The sequence below is a fragment of the Nanorana parkeri genome, unplaced genomic scaffold (assembly GCF_000935625.1).
Source record: "Nanorana parkeri isolate BGI_ZX_2015 unplaced genomic scaffold, ASM93562v1 scaffold23, whole genome shotgun sequence".
In the NCBI taxonomy this organism is placed as follows: domain Eukaryota; kingdom Metazoa; phylum Chordata; class Amphibia; order Anura; family Dicroglossidae; genus Nanorana; species Nanorana parkeri.
Window position 1 is genome coordinate 2,569,052 of NW_017306291.1, and position 21,212 is coordinate 2,590,263.

A 21,212-nucleotide genomic window follows, 5' to 3' on the forward strand; every position below is an offset into this window, starting at 1 on the left:
ATACCAATGTTTAGTCCATTCACTGATGGTTCAGACCTCAAGTGTTCCAAGATTAAATACTCCATCAGTTCATATTTACTGCCTCCTTGCAGAAGATATTAAGTCTGTTGATAGTGACAATATACATCATGTGTAGACAAGAACATGCAGATTCTAGTCAATTGGTATCACCAGTGAAGGAGGTGAGAGCCTCATGCTACCTCAAGAGGGCACCACCTCAGACAAGCTTCACCAGAGGAAGAGCCCTGCTCCACACTGAACAGACAATAAATATACCTACACAACTGATTTTCATTAACATTTTAATTAATGACTTGTAAACCAGATAGATTTCTCATGTACAAAGTACTTTTCTCATGTACAAAACATTATTTGCAAGCAATAACATCTCATTAAACAATGTGGATACACAACAACTGCTCTTAAGTTGACCTGTTATCCATACACAGCAGAGGGAGCCATTTTTGGGCCGGGTCAGAGAATGTGGCCTATCATTTTATTAGGAACAGCATCTCGGGTCGTAGCGATGTCACTGGATACTAGTAAAGCTACACTTAATACCAGTTCATACCACAAAATGTCTACCCTACTGCATATAAGTTACTGATACAGCGACTGCAATTCCACCTTTCTGAGAAATGTGATATTTGACACTACTAAAATAAACTTTCTAAATAGTATTTACCTATCCTGTTCTATTCTGCTTAAGTAGAATTTTGAAGTCTCTACTTTTTCCAATGACATTGCAGCCAAGACTAAACTGGTGCATTGGCAGTCTTTTGACAATCTGCCTTCGGTTTCCTGCAGGCATCTATAGTATTTACCTATCCTATTCTATTATGCCTAGATAGAATTTTGAAGTCTCTACTTTGTCCCATGACAATGCATCCAAGATTGAACTGGTGCCTTGGCTTCTTCAGTACTTTAATACGCTTCAATTTGTAAGACTCAAAACTCAATGCGTCATTATGCTTGCTATAGCGCACGTTTACCACTTGTATTACTGAAGTCTTATTGTAGCAGTCCAGGGAAGAACACATGCGGGCTGAGGGCATTTGCTACAACAGACCTACTGGCAACTATGTGTAATGATGTGAAGTAATCATATAATTGGGAAGGTCCCCTTTGATAGCACACTTTTGTTATGGCCTTGTAGGTGAGAGAGAAGACCGGATCTAATGCAGGCAAATCCCACTAATGGGGTCTCCATGGGTTACAGAAAGCCAAGACAGAATGCTGGCCATTGGCATCCACCAAATCTGTGACATACATTTTGGAATTGGCCTTTAACTGCAATTTCAATGAACTGAAAGAGAGACTGAAACTGGACTGGCACAAATGGCATAGGCTAGAAGAGAGCTTAAAGGTAATGTTACACTTTAATAGTAGCAAAGGAGTTGGAGTTGAATTTTTCCCTGAATAATGAATAAAAATCTCAGAGCTGATTTAGAGTCCATCCACACCTAGGAATTACTTTTTACATCCATAAAACGAAGAAATTGTTCAATGAACACGTTCATTTTGTTCAATATTATCCACAAGAATGTTGGTGTCACTCGTCGGGGGAACGCGGTTGCCATTGAAGTATAGTGTGTTGTCAAAGCTTTCTTCTGGGGGAGGGGCCTTATTCTGCTTCTTCTTGTACAGATAATAGACTGCAATGGTGCTTCCGGCAACGACAACTATGACAAGTATGACTACGCCCCCTGTTATACCGTGTGATGACTTCTGCTGATCTCCCTTGGACTCCTCTGTAGAGGAAAGCAGAATAAGGGAAAATGTTATAAAGTGGTACAGTGACGTTAAAATGGAATTCCACTTATTGCCATGCCATGTTATGAACTACTACTCTGTCATGAGTATATTGTTAAAGCCTAACTCAAGCCAAGGTTTTCATTTTTTTGTTCTGGATAGAGTAGAGGCGAGTTAAATGTTTTAGCGGTCTTTAATTGCTGCCTGTGACTCCATTGGGAACGTTTTCTCTCACCACCTGCCTCTGGGACACCCGTACAAGAAATGTGAGGTGTGGTTGAAGGCACAGACAGCAATAAAATAAGTCAGAAGTTTTAACCCATCTTTACTCTACTAAAAGTAGGATTTTTTACTTATCAGTAAAATCTGTATCTTGGAGTAAAGTACAGGACACGGGCAAATTTAGAGACAACTAGGTAATATGCAGGTATGATCAGGTGATTGTACAGTGGCCAGAGCAGTGAGGACCCTCATATAACCCCTCTCCCTCCTGGGAATCCTCAGTATTTAAGCAAGCAATAGAGGATATAGAGGGAAGGTCCTGTGTCCTGTTCTGTGCTCAAAGAAACAGATTTTAATGGTAATAATGCTATTTACGGGAAGGTATTTTGGAGTCCGGCTTCCATCTGTTTCTTTGTGTCCTCTTTCTGTTAAGGATAATAAAACGTAGGCATTTAAAGGAGAACTATGGGGTTAAGGCTTTCCCCCATAGTTCTCCTTAGGGTAACGGGAGGACAAAAACTAGCGTCCTCCCGTCACCCTAAGCTCAGTATACCGCGAGCTACAGCTTGCGTATACTGAGACGCCACAGTACACAGCGAGCTACTGCTCGCGGTATACTGAGACGCCGCAGCTGAAGAGGATCCCGACAATTATGTCTGGATCCGCCCAGCTGCGTGAGTGACAGCTGGCTCTGCCTATCTAGAGGCAGAGCCAGCTGTACCTGCCCCCTCCCCCGTCCGATCCGCCAGTCAGTGCTGGCGGATCGGGGAGGAAGGGATTTCAGCCCCTCCCCTTTCACGGCAGAGAGCTGTGACAGGATCCAGAGGTGAGCAAACGCCGCTATGTGTTCGCTCACTTCTCGATCTACTGAGCCGACCTGTGACAGTCTCATTGTTACAGGTCGGCTAGAACTATGAGGTGAGTGAAAAGCACTCACCTCATAGTTCTCCTTTAATCTATGTCTTTGCTTCCTAGCTGCCATCCAATGTCTCAGAAAACAGGGGAGAGTCAGGTCTCTGGACAGCCATATTATATAAAGAGCTAGGCTGAAACTCCCCAAAAGACACAATTTACACTAACCGTGGCTTTTGATTATACACATAAGCCTTTTAAATTCCTTTTAAATATATTTCTCCTTGCAGTGCTGCAAGACCAAATAATAGGCAAAATGTTGCCAAATCTGTGATTTTGCCAGGAAATCACCTTTGCCCAAATTTTACGCCCATTCCTAATTACATTGATTGACTGCACTTTATTGGGAGAAATTTATTATTTTAGACGTATACAAGCACATGATGTTGGATGGATTTATGCTCTAATATACTATATATATTACTGTTGAAGAAGAACGGGAATAGCTATATGAGAAAAGTTCACATGTTTTGCACTTATTATCATTGTACAATGCATGTTCAAGAATTAATTTATGATTATTTACATTTGTATATGTTTTATGCTTTATGGTTAAATGAATAAGGGATAATTGAAATTTAAGACCCTTGCACTGTAAAGGGAGGGTTGTATAGGAGTATTTTGCACTATGTGCATTAGGGATAATGAATGATTGTTTGACACAACTTGATTGGGATATACTGTATATATATTTTTTTGTTTGTTTTTTGGGGGTTAGCACACAGTGCTGTTTTTATTTTCAGATTGATAAGAGTGTTGTCAGTTGTCACCAATCCAGCACAGCTGCTTTAGAGTAGTATTTGATTCCTAACACGGTGTAATACTATCTGATATTCACATTGATTGTTTATATTTGTGTAAGCACAATAGTTTGAACCCATTAACACCTTACTAAGTGAAGATAAAAGTAACATCGAGCTGATTCAATGTAGTATTAATAAGTGTAGAGTACACTGTACCTGGTTTTATTGGCTTTTCTGTTGGTACTGGAGCTGTAAATATAAAATGCAGAAAAATATTTTTAGATGTCATTGTAATTTAAATATTTAACAGAGAAACTTTAAAGTCATACACCAGCCTCTTAGTAAAACACATTCCAGTAACCCCCCAGTTCCACCACCACTTTTAACCCCATTCCAAAGGCCTTCTGTCAGGCCATCACTGGTCCTTGCTCTCCTTCTCCATCAGCAGAAGTCCTTGTTCCTGCACTGAATGCCACTTGTACTCTGAGCCCAGGCTGGTGTGATGATGCTCTCTAAAGGGCTGTGGTTATGACAGCCTGGGCGATATCTAGGTGAGAAACTACTGTTGGGGACAACTAGAAGATGAGCATTAAAGTGACAAGCTGTTTTTGCTTTTTTTTTTACTCTTCATGTATGTAATCTTTGAGCACATCCAGACAGGAGGGAATAATTACTTACTTTTTAGTTTTTTACAAATGAATCCCCTGTAAGAGGAGCAGAACGCGTTATTCCAGGTCCCTTTTGTAGCGTACATCTCTACGCAGTCCTCGTCAGATTGGTCAGACGGTTCCCCGGTGTTCCAGTTTACGTAGTCCAAGGGAGTGTTGTCCAGCCAAAGCCATTTTCCTACAGGCAAACAAAAAAACTGTAGTAAATTCCTTATGTTCTAGTGGAAAACCTCATTAATGCATACTGGCCAATTTACTGAGATGAGAAGAGGGATAGCATTTAGCACAAGGTATGTAGGCAAAGGACAGACCTCTGTCACACCCCCCATGTACAAAAAAACATGGAAAATTAGTACAACAAATAATAAGTTAAAGGGTATCTATGTTCAAAAAAAACAAACAGAAATATATATTTCTATATTGAATTTTCCTTTATATTGAAGTTCTCTCCTATTCCTAATAACCATGTTGACCTAGAAGTTTGTAAACGTACTTCTTGAAGATGCCATACGATGCACTTCCTCAATTTCACTCAGCCCTGCGAATATGAACTTCTCACAAAGCCTGCCTTCTGAACTACAACTGAAAGTCTGAACAATGTAACTTTAGCATTGCTTGCTGGAAGCAATGCATAATGGGATATGTAGTCTTGAGTAATCAAGATTGAATCACATCAGGCAGCAGGAAAAGAGGTGTAAAGCACACTGGCAATCCAGAACATTGGTGAAAGTGATGGGCAGACGAAATGGATTTTTTCAAGTAAGCTTGGATTGCATTATCAAAAACAACTATAACTATATACACAGTACACTAAAGAAACATTGATCATATAAGTGAAAAAGCAACTACTGTACCTTCTAAATTCCTGTATAAACCAGTCCAGAAGGTGTTAACCCGGTCACCCAGTATCTCGGTACTGTGAAATAAAAAGTCTGCTTCCACCTGATCTTCCACTGAAACCAAATTGGCTCCTGAAAACAATCATATTAAAAATCACACCACTGACCATTGGCATGTATACTGTCAAGGTATATATGTGTTAAAGTGACACTATCGAGGTAGCAAAACAAGTCGAAGGTGCCCTGAAATTTGAAGGTGCCCTGCAAGAGAAGATCTACTCACCTATCTGGTAGCTTGTGTCTCTTGTACTGCACTCCAGTACTGCAGCTCCCATCATTGTCTTCGGCATTCAGCATTTAGGCCCCATTCACACTGAGCGATTTATCGCGCAGTAATCCGCGCGATATCGCGGATATTTACCGCGTGATATCGCTCTCCAATGCATGGCAATGGGGCTCTGTCCGTCGCTGTCGTGCGTCGCTACAGCAGGACCCGTTTTGGAGCGGATTTTGCCGCGCTTCTAGTTTGCTCAATGCAACCATTTGCGCGATATCACGCGACAAACCACGCAACATCGCGCAAAATGCAAATCGCGCAACAAACGCGCAATTTGCGAATCGCTCAGTGTGAATAGGGCCTTACGGGGTTGTCTGATGCCCGGGTCTCCTCTGTGTACAGTGGCCCAGTGGTTCCATCCTCCTACCCCTACACCTCTGCGAAGTCCTTTAGTCATGTAGGGGTTGGAGGGTGAAACCATGGTGCACAGCAAAGGGAATGTTGACATTTTGATGTGTTTCCCTGTTGTTTGAAAGCTTTTGACAGTTGAGATTCACTTTGGTTTGCTTTAAAGCTGTATATACAATCTATAAACTGTGTGTGTGAGGCATCCCAGATCTCATCTAATAGGACACGTGGGATAATCTCAGCTTAAAGCTGAACTCCGACCTTCCCTTTAGTCTTGCACAGCTGCTCCTTTCGTGGACTGAAATAGCTTACTCTGATTTCACTGCACACTGTGAGCTTCTTATAATCTGCATTAGATGCTGCAGCGAGTCAGATAGAACCCGCCTCATTTCCTGGCTGCAGAACATCCAGTATTATCTAGACGTTGCTTCCACAGTCTAACTGTCCTTGTCCTGCCCGTTTCTTGCATTAGATTTCAGTTATTTCAATCATGGAGGCTCATGGTCACATGTGGGCATTACCTAGGGCAGTCTGCAAGCAAATATCTGCCTAGGAACTCCTACTCCTCTAGACTGACATCCACCCATCAAAGCTTTTTTGATATTTCTATAACTCTTCCAAAGATACAGCCCACTAAGTGCATCAGAACTGAGGGCAGAGAGGTGGCATGGGGCTGTAATGTTTTCAGGGAGCTGTGTATGGCACTATGCTGCCCCTGCCATCAGCCATGATCTGCCTGCCTTGTGATGACATATCTGGTTCTAAAATAAGGTATTTAATGAAAATGGTAAGATTAAAAAAAAATAAGGCTGTTACTGATTTAAATTTTTGTGTTTGATTAATCACATTTTTTTTAATCGATTAATTTCGATTAATTATAACGCACATACAGATCCAACTACATTGGCCTATACATATACAGCACAGCAATGAAGTAATAAAATGAACTAGGATCACACTAATCCAGCACGTTATTAATCTCACGTGCCCCACTCAATATGGCCGGCGCTTGAATGGGGCAACTTAGAATAATAACGTGCTGGATTAGTGTGATCCTAGTTCATTTTATTACTTCATTGCTGTGCTCTATGTATATAGGCCAATGCCTTGGCTGGCGCTCGTGCAGAAAGTTTCTTGGGCAAACTCACCGGCCCAAGAACGTTCAGGAAGCGACATAGAATATAACATCTGCTGTGCTTGTAAATACCTGAAGATATAACACTGATATACATTGCGACATCTGCAGGTATTTAGGCAAATTCATATTAATGAATGCGGCATTTGCTCCAGACCTGCAGGGCCAATCAGAGACTTGGAGCCACATAAAGGAAAATCTAAGATGCAGAATGTGGGTAAAGCTATCCAGAAGTGAATATATACACTGAGTCTCACCGGCCCAAGTGGCTCCGTCGGCTAACGATGGGAAGGGGGGAAGAGTCCGGTGACGTCACGGACATCGACGTCACTGGACGTCACTGGTTATACTTGAGAATTAACTCTCTAACTTAATGAATTAACAATCATTAACTTTTTTTGTTTCCAATTATTGATTCCTGGATTTATTCCGCATTGTTCCATTTCCTCAGAGCTCCACCAGCAATTGCCTATTAATGAATTGTGGTAGCACGCCTGTATGAGTGGATAGTATGAATGAGATGGAGAACGTTGCCTATTAGTTTTCAATGGGTGCACAGGTGTGGGGTTAGTGCAACATGTTTTTCAGTCATGTGTAACACTTTTGTATTTTGGAATACATTTATACAGTTTTTTGCTACTATTTGCTACTTTGATTCTTATTTGTAACCACTGTGATCAGAACCTTCTTGATGATCAGGAAAAGTTTTTTCTCATGTTGCACAAAAATAATCATTTGATGCCTACAAGCATTGCAGCAATTAAATCAACCTTCTAATTAACATATCATTTAAAAAAAAAATCAAAATCATAAATTCTAAAATGCACAGTTAGGTGGGAAGTATGAGTTTGTAGGTAAGATTCTGGAGAAGTGGCATTTAGATCAGCTAAATTAGTACTGAAGGCATCACACATTGTTTCTGTGTGGGACAGAATAGTACAGCACACCAGCCTCTTGTCATATTATGCACCGCTGTGCAGTCTCCCTCTCATGCTGCTATATTGGTTGCAGTGAGCTCCAGAGTGTGTAGCCAATTATAGCATACATTTATGCTACAATAGGAACTAGAGCCATTCAGAAGGATGACTTGCATATCAATTTACATGCAACATTTGTATATGTGACTGGAACATGCTTTTTATAGTACAGGCTGCCCTCTTAAACTGGCAAGATTGTGATGGGACTACACAACTGGTTACAGTAATAGGGGGTAGCTTACATCCTAATGTCTCTGTAGACCCAGCATTTCTGTTAAGCTGCTTGCTCTGCTATGTCGAAATGTCATCCCGCTCACCTAGCCGAAGACATTCCACAGATGCCTGAGCCCAGTTTTTGCTAAATGAAGATTCCACAAGATAGCAATGGCCGCGGAAGGGTATCCAGGCTTTTGATGAAGAATCTGGGCATTTTCCGGGCTTTTGAGGTGGTTCGGTGGGAGCCATAACTGGAAACAATATTTAGAGGTTAGCGGTTTCACAAGAGTCAAACAATTGTTATGCAACTTCATATAACACACAACTAGAAAAGAAATCAAAGTAATATTGTTTTATGAGAAATATTTTAATAATAATATTACTTATAACAGTAATCATTCAGCGATAGAGCACCTTTCAAAATTGTAACCCTGATCTGACATTCATTTGCAGTGTACAGTGCTTGTTCTGAGTCAATGATGTATTGAAGCCAGACACCATCAAGCCACAATGGTTCACAGGTGGCCAGCAATGAACCCACCGTGTAGGTGTACCTTAGACAGTTGGCAACCGCAATCTGCAGACTAACATTCCGCAGACTAACATTCCGCAATGGCCTGTACTGAGAGAACATGAATCTAAATTGGGACTAGAAGCCCGCAGCAGTGTGTGGTTCAACTTCCAAAACCTTGTTCTCACTGCACGGTCTCACAATAACGATTGGGAACCCATAGGCTACAGCTTGGCATGCTACAGCTGTTACAATGAAATTCAGACAGTTAAAACATGAATAAATAAAATGAATAAAGCAATTATTAAAAGTGAACAGCATTTAAAAACATTTTTTTTCCATTTGTCAAAAATATCATAAATGGAGATGTTTTTAAAACAGTGCATAAAAACCACATATGTCCAATGTAAAAATGATTTAAAGAGGCAAACTAGTTATAGCATTATTGCCAAGTTGCCTGATGCTGCTAAATTTGGTCTAGGCACCTAGTCTTCATTGACAGCTGGACAAGAAAGGTGTATGTATCCTTTTGCCTTCACGCAGCACTGTTTGTTTGCACATGGGCAGCACTGTCCAACCTCTACAGGAAAAATAAGCAGGCAGGTGAGCAAACACATTGCTACAACCATATACCACTTACCACTTGTCTGCTTGCAAATTGAAGCATAGTTTTCATCACAGGATGCTGTCTTCCACTGGCCGTCAATATCTATGTAAACACAAGCACTCTTTTTTTTCGGTTCTCCGGAAGCCCACTTTGTGTAACGGAGTTTCCAGCCGTCAATCCATTTGAACTGATTGTCCGTCTGAAACAATTGGAGAGTAAAAATGTTACTGTAGAACTGTACCAATCATTGGTTATAGAAAGTTATTTTTCTTAAAATATTTGTTTTTCTCTAAGGGTTTTGTTCAAGTAAGACCCCATACCACAATAGTACAAATATAAAATGTCAGTAGGTAACTTAGAAAGCTTTAAAATAGTGAGAACAGATATACGTGGCCAAGCATACATCAGAAAAGTAACATGGCTACAACCCAAAAAAGGACAAGAAAGAATTGTAAGATGTACAAAAAGTACAAGAAAAGCAAGAAAGGGAGAAAGAAATAGGCGCAGAGACTGAATTCTATATAAAGGTGTTCATTACCCATTAGCAGGTGGTTGGATCTGAAGACAGCTCCATAAACCTGGAAGTTTATGTCAATGCAGAGGGAAGAGGGGTGAAAGAGAGCAAAGGCAAACCCGTGCCTCCATCACCTTCTATCTGGTTGAGTACAACAGCACTGTGAATAGGTATCCTATCCCAGCCAATAGATGCTCGTTTGTGAGGTGTAGGTTGAAGCGCATCTGCTAGCCACCATAGACACTACATGGTCTCCCAATCAGGCTGGAAACAGGAAGCAAATGTAATCTGAGGTCCATGGTTTGCTTCGCACTGGGTAGTTATGTAAGACATTGGTAGTACAGATGAATTTTCTCTGATATATTACATTTAAGGTTCTCAAGTGACTAAGTTTTGATGCGTGTGTTATTTGGCTTTTTAGCCATTGTAGCTTGGCGAACAGAACTTTTTGTAAGTAAAAGCCACATGTAATTATTAAACCCCTTCTACAGGTATATATCATTCGTACCACATATACACGGCTGATATCATTAAGTGAGGGTCTTGGTGAGTTTTAAATGAATATTACTCATTGAAGTAATTATGCTTCTTCCTCCATTACTGTCTTTCAACATTTTCTTTTATATATGCACAACCTTTTGTACTGACCTTATTACTATTAAGTCCAATCCAAAAAGGTTCCTTAAATTTATTTAGTTGCACTTTTATAAAGGAAGCCGTGTACTCTTCTAAAATGCTGGTAAGCTCAGAGTCAGTGTTTTTACACATTCGCCGGGCCTCATCCCACTTCATCTTCCTTTTCTCAAACTTGTAGGTGGCATCACCAAACTCATATTGATTAGAGGCTGGAGGAACCGTTGTTTTTAACTCCAGTGCGGGGTCTGAAGAGAAAGAGGAGATTACAACAATCAAATGAATAGAAATTAGAAAATAAAACCGATCAAGGACTGGCACCTAAGTAAGCAATTCAACCTTGGAGAAAGAAGGGACATCAAAACACATTTGTGTGGTTGATATTTATTGCCCTTTGCCTGGACACTACTGACTACATTGACTTGTAGAACTGGTTGAGAGAGTGGTTTTAAGACTACAGAACAGACGCTCAAGACTCATGCTCAAGATCCCAACCAGGCTCAAGATGTAGTTCAGGCTCAAGATCCCAACACAAAGGGGGCTATTCACAAAGGAGCCGACGGATCCAGCCGTAGCTTCGGCTGATCCTTTGGCTCTCTTCGGCCCCCGGAGCCCTTTTGTTCAGTCAAATTTTTTTTTCTTTCTTTTTAAAAAAATCTTTCTTTTTTATGTAACTATTTATTTACATTTTTAAAATCTTTTTTTCAACTTTTTTAATTGATTTGCTATTCTGCTCGGTACCACAGAGGTACCAAGTAGAATAGCCGAGCCGAATGTTGCTCGGCGGCATTTGGCTATTCACTCACTGCCATTCTGCGGCATTCGGCTATTCAATCACTGCCATGCGGCCCCTATGAGCCTATGAAATCAGGCCTATGAAATCAGCCGTACAAGCCAGAAGTAAATAGCCGAACGTTGTGCGGCTCACTTCACTTCGGCTGGGTTATTCACTCGGCTGCCACTCTAGCAGCTTTGTGAATAACCCCCTAAGTGCCTGCACAGCCAAAGGTGCTCAGAGGGAGATGGCTGAGACAGCAACGAGTAGGAGCCGTCGGATGGTCATGATTGAGAGCACTACCTTTGCTAATCATCGGGACTTCTCGGAGAAAATTAATGCTTAATCGAGTGCCTGCCTAGATAGTATCATGGCAACTGAAAAAACATATACATTTAGCATCTTTTCAGATCATCAAATGGGTTGTCCATTCTGCTATCAATATTTTTTTTGCCAGTCTGTCTCCAATAATCCTGTTTTAAAGTAAACTTGTTATGAGAGGGCCTTTATTGACCCTCTGGCATTAATACTTTTTAGGTTTAATCAGTCAAATACATTCCAGGTGCATAACATTCTTTTTTTTAAAGTTTTCATTAGAAAGCAGCCACAGCCAGAGTAGAAAAGAGAGCAGTGGTCTCTCTGTAGAGGTCTGACATGCCTTCTGCTGAGTCAGAGTTGGATCTCTTCAGTCATCAGCTTTGCTGAATCATTCTTAATTAAAAGCTTTGCTGATTGAAGAGAGATTGAGGAATTAGACTAAAGAGAATGTGCAGACCTAGCCAGGAACATTTTGACAAATGGCCCTCAATATTTTGAAGGATGAGGGCAAGTAATTAAAAGACTGGGAGAGGGGACTGGGGTCATAGGGGCCTACCAGATAAATGTAATTGTGTCAAAGGTGCAGTTACACTCCAAAGCGTTGAAGCAATAGGGACAGCATGACAGACAAGCAGCAGTTTCAACAAAGCAACAGACTCTTACAGAAGGGCGAAATCTTTCACATGAGCATAGGGCAGCACAAACTCCAAATATAGGACTTTATTCCAGCAGAATGGAAGCACAGAAGTGAGCGTAATCTGCACCCCATTTTCTCTTTACCCCTAAAATAGACCCTGCCTGCTCATGCTGCAGATGCTAAATGCCCCTCTAGAAAATGTATAAGTGATTATTCTGGCTTTAAAAAACAAAGGTATGTCATCATTTTTATTTTTGTTTGCCATTGGTCAGTCCTACCTTTAGATTTTTGGCATATATATCCTTTATCCAAGTCACAGTCCTCTTCAATCCAGGCCCCAGCATCCAACAATAAACCCGCTTTTAAAGCCACACAGTCAGTCTACAAGGAAAGAGTATTCTCAATGCTCAATGTGAAATAAAAGCACTTAAAGCTAGAGCTGTTTTAGCTTTATCAAACGCACTGCAAGGGTTAAGTGCTCATTTTGTCTAAGAAACTTAACTAACAAACTTATACTCACCTGAACCACCATCCTGGCTTGTTCTAAGTTTCAAGCTCACTACCGGGATGGACTACAATTTCAGTACAAATTAGTAAACTAAACACAAGGTTGTAGTCCATCATGGGAGCAAGCTTGGAGCGGTGACTACTTTACAACACACACAGGGAGCATGGAGAACAGAAGAAACCACACTCCAGAAGGACAGTGTCAGGACCAATTCAGAGATGATTTAAGGATTTACAGCCGAGTGATGCACAAATGAGAAACATTTTTGTTAATAGTTAGGGGACTTGAATGTATTTTAAAAATGCAACTTCTGAGTTTAGTGTCACTTTAAGCCAACATGTGCACCTTGTTACTGCGTTTATTGGAATGGAGAGGAGAAGAGATAACTTATTTGTTCTATTAGTAATTTACAATAGCACTCTACAGTAAAGATTACAAGATTACATTACTAATACCATAAGTCTCTTGGACATGCACTTTATTTTATAGCATCAGTGAATAATCCTAGGAATGTACAGATGAGGATAAAGAATGGGCGTATGAGGTGAATGGGTCAGCCTGAAATCTGTTTTATAAGGAGCAAGGATATAGTAGTGGTTGAATCTACTATGAAAAGAAAAGAAACTCTGGAGACTTGAGGAACTGCCTTATAGCTGTCCTCTGTGTCCCCTGATAGAATATGGAAGTGACATGAGGAGCTGTTTAAAAACTGTCCTCCATGTCTTCGTGTATTAAATTGACTTTTTTCCTCTGACACAATGTGGATGTAATTGAGAGGAAGGAGCTAGATATGAAGGAGAATAATTATACATCTAGTTTAGAAAACATCCTGGGCCAGATTTACTCTCTTTGCTGCCCCAAGGCCAGGTTCCTCAATGCGCCCCCCCTGTATGCAGGCTGAATACAAGTGTTCTCTGCAACATTGCCAAGATCACTTGTACAAAATAAGTGGTGGCTTCCCCGCTGTACATTTAGCCCTGCTTGCCCAAAGCAGTGCTAAATGTAGAAAACAACTACCCGCCCGGCGCCTGGAACAGCATGTTCCAGTTGTTGGGAGATAGGAATTCCACACCCCTTCAGCCCCTCTCCTCCCTGCTGCCCCAAGGCCTCGGCTGGCCTTGTGGCAAATCCGGCCCTGGGTACACTGAGACAGAGTGACCCATGGTTTGTAAGTGAGATTTTCTGATATACGAATAGTAAACTCATAGACTGGCTAATAGAGACATTATTGAAGTGACAATAAACTCAGGAGTTAGATCTTAAAAATACATTCAAGCACCTGAACTATTAATAAAAATGTATCTTATTTGTGTATCACTCGGCTGTAGATCCTCAAATCATCTCTGAATTGGTGCTGACACTGTCCTTCCTTCTGGAGGGGGGCTACTTTTGTTCCCCATGGTCCCTGTGTGTGTTGTAAAGTAGTCACCGCTTCAATCTCCCTCCTGTTATGGACTACAATCTCAATACAAGTTAGTAAACTAAACGTGAGATTGTAGTCCATCACAGAAGTGAACTTGGAGTGGTGACTACTTTACGTCCAATCACTATGAATGGGCAGTAGCACCCTTTTACATGTCTACATTTCTCTTATATTTTTGATACTGTTATGAAGAATTAAGAGCTATGAAACAAAATGCGTTATCAGTATGATGCTTGACAGTTCATCAAATGTTATATCTCACAGAACCTCTAAGTTCTGACTGTTAGCTTCACAGTCATCTTCAGACAAAATTACTGATGTCAAGTAATGATAAATCCACCTTGCAGAATGAAATCTGCACAACTGTAATCTTTAAAGACTGAATTACCCAACCCCTATGCCCCTTTCACACTGCTGGCTAGATTGGGTTCACCTGTCAGTTTTTCAAGCGGATCCGATCAAATGCCCATTGAAAGTCTATGGGCGTCCGTTTACACCCGGTTACCCCCACCTCTGGCAAGGCCCAGAAAAACAAACAGAAACAGTATTCCCTATTGCCAGACTGGAGCGTGCCAGATGTAATCTGATGTAAACAGACACATGTCCGTTTACACCAGATTCCCCATAGACTGACATGGGGTTCAGTAATTGACGTTTTTTTCATCCATTACAAGATGAAGGGGAAAACTGTCCGGACACGGATCTCACAGCGGAGACATCCGCTACGTACTGATGTGATCAGTGGAGGATCCATGTACAGATCCTCTCCTGATCAGCACACATGAAAAGGGCCTATATATGCCCAATTGTGTCTGTTTCTTTTTAAAGTGAACCTGAATAGCTAAAACACAGGTTTGCTTTATTGAACAACTGTAAATAAGAGGCTAAATATACATCTGAAATACATGTATCACATCTTAGCTATTTTTCCTGTCAAAGCATCTGTAATTCTTATAATTAGTCTTATAATTCACTCACCTCTGCCAAATCACATAGCCAGGCAGGTGACACCAGCATTCCAATTTTAAATTTGCAGATTCCTGTGTCATCTGCCAGTTCAATTCAAAATGTATGGAGCACTTATGGTGCATTAAGTATTCATCCCTGCTATCTTTCTATAGAAAGCTCTCAAGCTAATCCAAACAGGCCTGGTTTATCCACCAAGTGCTACAACTCACATCATCATCATGAACGTAAATATGGCTCCCAGATGGATGGCCTTTGGCCCAGTTGGTATAATGCACTCCACTCTGGTCTGTCCATAGAAATTTGTGCTCTGCATTGACATCGTTCATTCCAATCCAGACATCAGTCTTAACAGTTTTTAAGTTGTAAGTCAGGAAAGCTGGAATCAAAAACAGATAAAAATAAAAGTTAGAAGAAAGCTAGATGTGTAGATTTCATCTCATCATCCCTGTGTTACCACAACCCATTACATGACTGATGGATTCGTCAATTACGTCCCTCTGTTTAAAACCCCAATGAATGCACAAACTGCGTGACATGGATTTAAATGGCCACAGCAGCCTTTTATTAAACATACCAAAATTGAACAGGTACCAAACATTATAACCAAAATAGCACACAAACAATAATCTGATTGACTGTTGGATCCGAGAAGGGGTCTGTGGGTGCCCATCAGCCAAAATATGTTGCAGCTGGGAGTGGCAAAGACAGTTGCTGCTGGGAGTGGCATCACAGAAGATGATCAGGTATGCATAATAAACCGGATGTGGGCACAGTTGGGCCGTTTCTATAACCTTGAAACAAATATGGACAAGCAGTCGGCAGCTGAATGCATTTCCGTCTTACCTTGTTCCAATTCATCAGATATGCTAGCCAAATTTCCTCCCGCCTGCTGACATGCTGACCTTGCAGAGTGCCACTCCACCACTTCATCATTTTCCTGGCCGTATATTCTAAAACACTTAAATAGACAATGTGCCTGTTAGTCTGCTGAAGTGTACCTGCTACAAGTATTAGATAATATGTCTAATCTAATCATTATCTATGTAATATGTGTGATGATAGAGTTCAATAAATAAATACCTTTATCACGTGGTTTCATCATTTTTTATTTTCCCTATGGGGCCCCATTTTCACACCACTGCAATAAGATAGAATTAACTGTTTCATGCAGATTACCTTTTTCCCAAAAGCCATCCATTCTGATGGGCACCCGCCCTTGGGTGGTTGGGCTGTCGGCACAAGTGTTGTATTGATGTTGCTGGTTTTCCTTTCACAAATGAATGGGTTTGGATAACCACAGTTTATGTCATTCCAGTAGCCTACCATGAAAAAAATGAAAAGAAATCAATTAAACCTAAACAATAAATTGAAATTCCATCTTAAAGAGAACCAGTCACGAACGGGCTCATGCAAGAATCTGAATACTCAGTCTTACAGTGTATGTAATCCCTAACAATAAACTTCTCTTTTTTTTTTTTGCCCCCATTGTATATACACAAACAACTAGTTGGTTGGTGTAACCATTGGTGTAAGCTCTAGCATGGATGGCATGCTACTAGAAATGGTGTAAGCTACTACAATGTAAGCTTAAGCCAATGGTACTATACTGTTCTGTGAGCAATGGTGTAGCTTACACCATTGTGAGTCTTTTGTTCCATTTTTTAATGATGATTATTCTTCAGTAAATCAGAGTGCTTTTAGAAAAAGGAATGAGCTACTACAATCATCCATAGCTTAGACCTCATACAGCTTCTCATCTGAAAACAATACCATCACAGTTATCATCAGAACAAGCAAGATATACTGTACCTAGGGTTTTATATATCACTACACAGTTCTCGTCATTGTTGGCAAAGTTGGGTTCATAGCTTGCCCAAGCCACATAATCTATAGGAGATCCATCCATCCATCTAAGGAACACAAAACATACATGTCAGATTCCAAATTTAACTGTTGCACATAGGTGTTTGGGATCAATGTTATTTAAGTATGTAAAATTAAAACACCCCAAAAAAAAAGTGATAACACACTGAACTAAAATTACCGTATGTCTTTAGAGAGAGGACACATTTCCAGGATACTTGTTACATAGTAAGTGGAAATAAGTTATTTGTTTCTGGTGGGAACTTCCTGTCTGTTACACCCCTGTGATAGGTGTCCTCAATTTCATTGCAGCTAATCCTCATTAAAGCACCCAAATTTCACCCACCCCTCTCTCACTGTGGATTTTATTCATCATATGAATGTGCAACATCTACAGTACAGATTGGTTTAAAGGGAGTATTGAAAGATTACATATAGCAAGACCAGCACATTTATTCACAATGGGGTCTTTTTATAAACAAATCACAGGACCCTTCTGCCTGCAAATATCTGTGAAAGTTCATTTTAAGTGGCTAATGCCAAAAACAATTGTTCTTAATATACTTTTTCCCCAGTTTGAATGCAGTGTGTATCTTGGCCGCTAGAAAGAGCGGAGGAGCATGAGAAATACTTATATAATAAGTAAGTGGCCATGATGTATTATTACAACATACTACATTTGAACTGCAAAAAAATAGATATCAAGAGCATCTGTTTTTAGCATTATTCACCCAAATGAATGTTGACAGATATTTGTGGGATGAAGGGCCCTACAAATTGTTTATACATAGACCCCAATGTGTTTGACAGTGCACAAGTGAAGTCCTAGGATTTTCCAGAGAGCTCCATGAGAATTGGATCTATCAGTTGAAATAGTACAATGTGCTAGGGCAGTAGTCCTTCAGCAAAACCCACACAGACACATCTCTCATTAGCTGGACATGTGATATGCTGGGGATGGAACAGCCGAGGAGTAATCAAATGATGGTTCTCTAGAAAAGAGCAGGTAGCACCACCGGAACAGAGCAATGATGCTAATCAAGCCTGCTGTGAATGGGCAGCCAAACAAAAGGTATAGATTAAGAGTTTTAGATTAAACTGGGTTCCCCTGGAAGATATGTGCCCTGGGCAGCTGCATATACCACCTTAACAATAGTAAGCTACTGCACTTATATATGTTAAACCTGGCCATAGTCAAGCAGACGTCTCACTAAGAATGATGCTGGGGGAGTGAATGACTAGCGATAGATTCTTGAATTTTTTTATTATTATCATCTAATGGTGTAAATATATGATGCCTGGACACTGGGTCTGCAGCTTCTGCACACCAAAGGGGTTCCATGTCACCAGGGGCTGTGACTGAAATAAGGGAATCCAGAACTGAAGCGCCATGCCATGCTATAAAAGTCTAAATACAAGTTAATTCCAATGAGAAAATCAGCTCAACCATCAAAATGGCTTTAGGTTACTGAAGCAGCACATGTACAGCTACCATTGGATATCAGAAGCAACCAACTGGATACCTTACCATTGGATATCAAACAACTAATAGAAAGGAACCTTGTGTGGCACAGAAGAACATAGACCTGATAAGATTCTAAGCACCTACTTAAATTGTTTATCTAGTTGTAAACGTAAACCAATGAAGTATGCTTCACTCTTCCCATTCTTTAGGATCTAAAAAGGAAAAAGAACCACGGAGAAGAGAGTTATAGATTAAGATGTAATCTAATATTGCATGACTATAGAAGTACAGCGTCTGGTCATAAGATACCCAATGTAATAATTACTGAACATGGAAGGACACGCAGAAAAATAAATTAATCATACAATGATCCAATAGCAAGTCAGAGATCTAGAAGGGGTTCCAAAATCCAAACAAGTAGAAGGACCAAATGTTTTATTTAAAAGCAATGCAGTGGTTTTGCATATCATCTATTATGGTCAGGAATGAAACAGGTGGCGTGTAGCTTTTGGATGCAGGTCTATAGGCTACTCTCAACCTTATTGGGATCCAGTGTGATGGGAGAACCTCATAGGGGCACTTCTCAATTGTTCCACTGCAGGTCTCATGAGAAATCAAACCAAACTCCTGTTACATGTCCTCACTGCAGCTAAATAAACAATAGCAAAAGCGTGGTTGTCGGACACTCTTTCATTGGCCGAAGTGAAAGCCAGATTACATAGTACATTTATTAATGAGAAACATTTGGTACTTATTAAGGGTGGTATGTTAATTTTCCAGACACCATCCTTCGACTGATGGCTTCTAGACCTTTAACTGATGCAGACTTTGAGTGTTTTTTTAACATGACTACTGCATTTGCGACTCTTTCCTTTCCTTTCCTTTCCCTTCCCTACCCCTTCCCCTCTCTTCCACGTTCCTGCTTCATTTCCTCCTTCTTTCTACTATCTCTCCATTTTTAGCCACTCTTATCCATTTCTCTTGTCTTTCTATGCTGTCTTTTCTAAGGTTCTCTTTTTGGTATGACTTCTCATTTCACATAGTCCGAGATTTGAACATAGGAAAAAAATGTTTGAGGTAATTTATCAAGACCCCTAAATCTCCCACTCTTAGGCTAAGATCACACCTGCACTACACCGCATAACACCCAGGACGCATGTCCGGGGATCATGCAGTCCGGCACAATGCAGGCAGTGATTGCCGTGCGGCCCCATTGATTTCAATGGAGTAACATTCGCACGGCAATCGCAGAAAAAAGGTACAAGTACCTTCTTTTTGTGATACACTGTGCGCAGCTGTTTTAGCCGGAATCGCGGTGGGAAACCCACCCCAATCCGCCCGGCGCGACTGGGGTGCCATTAGAAAATAATGACATCCACAGCGCAATTGGCGACTCCTGACCGCGTGGCAATCCGCATGGAATTGTGCACGATTGCCGTGTGAACCTAGCCTTAGCCCTAAGATGTAGTTGTGTGCTTGTGTGTGCTTGTTCCAAGTCAAATACTCAGAGAGTGCTGAAGCAAATTGATCATAAAGACAACAAGGCAACACGTATTATCAGGAGGAGGACATCATTTGCCCCATATATACCATACTAATCATTAAAACAAGCTGCTCTGTTTTGGTATATATATATATATGTATACACTGCCTGTCCAAAAAAAAAAAATCACACACTGCAATACTCCAATATTACGTTGGACCGCCTTTGGCTTTGATTAGGGCACGCATTCGCAGTGGCATCACTTCTATCAGCTTATGCAATGTCACAACATTAGCATCTTGTAGTGATGATGGGAGAGTCGGACCACTGTGTAAAGTCTTCTCCAGCACTTTCCAAAGATTCTCAATGGGGTTAAGGTCAGGACTCTGTGGTGGCCAATCCATGTGTGACAATGATGTCTCATGTTCCCTGAACTATTCTTTCGCAATCTGAACCCAAAGAATCCTGGCATTGTCATCTTGGAATGTGCCCAATGTGCCATCAGGAATGAAAAAATCCATTGATGGAAAAACCTGACCATTAAGTATATTCAGGTAGGCAGTTGACCTCCTTTTTGGGGCACATAACATTGCTGAACCTAGACCTGACCAACTGAAGCAACCCAAGATCATAACTAAATCCAGGTGGTGACTTTTTGTACATGTCAACATTTCTAAATGACGTTTTTATTATATTTGAATACTATAATTCTATTAGACATTTTCAGTATTAAACAGAGACACTCTGCCAGTGGCCACTGCAAGTCAAAACCATTGTTTTCTGAATGAAGGCTTCTGCTTAATTGTAATCAGTATGTCATAGCTGCCGTAGTGATCACATGATCAGGATTCACTGTGATTGGTTCCTGATCATTAGTTGGGGACCGAAGATGTCCGACAATGGGCTTGCTCCTAGCTGTCAGAAGGATAACCTTTATAAATATATCCTCAGCAATGTGCTGGGAGACATTTATAAATTGCAGGTGGGAAGGGATCAAAGGGGGATTATTTAGTTCAAATGTTCAATACAGAAGAAACAGACATTCGGAACTTACATATTTCCACAGATATTTCCGTTCTTCTTCTCCATTGATGGTGACCAGGTCGCCAAAATTACTCTTACAGAACCCTCGTGCCTTCTCCATGGTCATTTCATCCTTACTTACATAATATTGCCTGTCACCTAGGACCAGCCAGCCATCACTGCTCAATTGATATGCTGTCAGAGAGGAAGGAAATCTATTCAGGATAACAGTTTTATAACGAAACCTTCATGGGAGCAAAAACGCATCTCTCCACAATTATTTGGCTTGAAATCTGAATGATAAGAAGTAACTTCAGCTTTTTGAGAAATGTCC

General features: G+C 40.7%; 1 protein-coding gene across 1 annotated transcript in view; it reads right to left on the reverse strand.

The window, feature by feature from the left end:
* Positions 1-1,346: 1,346 nt before the first annotated feature.
* Positions 1,347-21,212, reverse strand: part of MRC1 (mannose receptor, C type 1) — a 69,968-nt gene continuing 50,102 nt past the window's right edge. Inside the window, exons 17-30 of the mRNA XM_018564250.1 lie at positions 20,910-21,073; positions 18,517-18,584; positions 16,854-16,954; positions 16,221-16,363; positions 15,888-16,002; positions 15,254-15,420; positions 12,423-12,525; positions 10,430-10,662; positions 9,301-9,466; positions 8,251-8,400; positions 5,152-5,268; positions 4,308-4,475; positions 3,846-3,878; positions 1,347-1,751 (exon numbers count right to left, since the gene is read on the reverse strand). Coding sequence (XP_018419752.1) covers positions 1,504-1,751; positions 3,846-3,878; positions 4,308-4,475; positions 5,152-5,268; positions 8,251-8,400; positions 9,301-9,466; positions 10,430-10,662; positions 12,423-12,525; positions 15,254-15,420; positions 15,888-16,002; positions 16,221-16,363; positions 16,854-16,954; positions 18,517-18,584; positions 20,910-21,073 — 1,976 coding nt within the window. The 3' untranslated portion in view covers positions 1,347-1,503. The remainder of the gene's footprint in view (positions 1,752-3,845; positions 3,879-4,307; positions 4,476-5,151; positions 5,269-8,250; positions 8,401-9,300; positions 9,467-10,429; positions 10,663-12,422; positions 12,526-15,253; positions 15,421-15,887; positions 16,003-16,220; positions 16,364-16,853; positions 16,955-18,516; positions 18,585-20,909; positions 21,074-21,212) is intronic.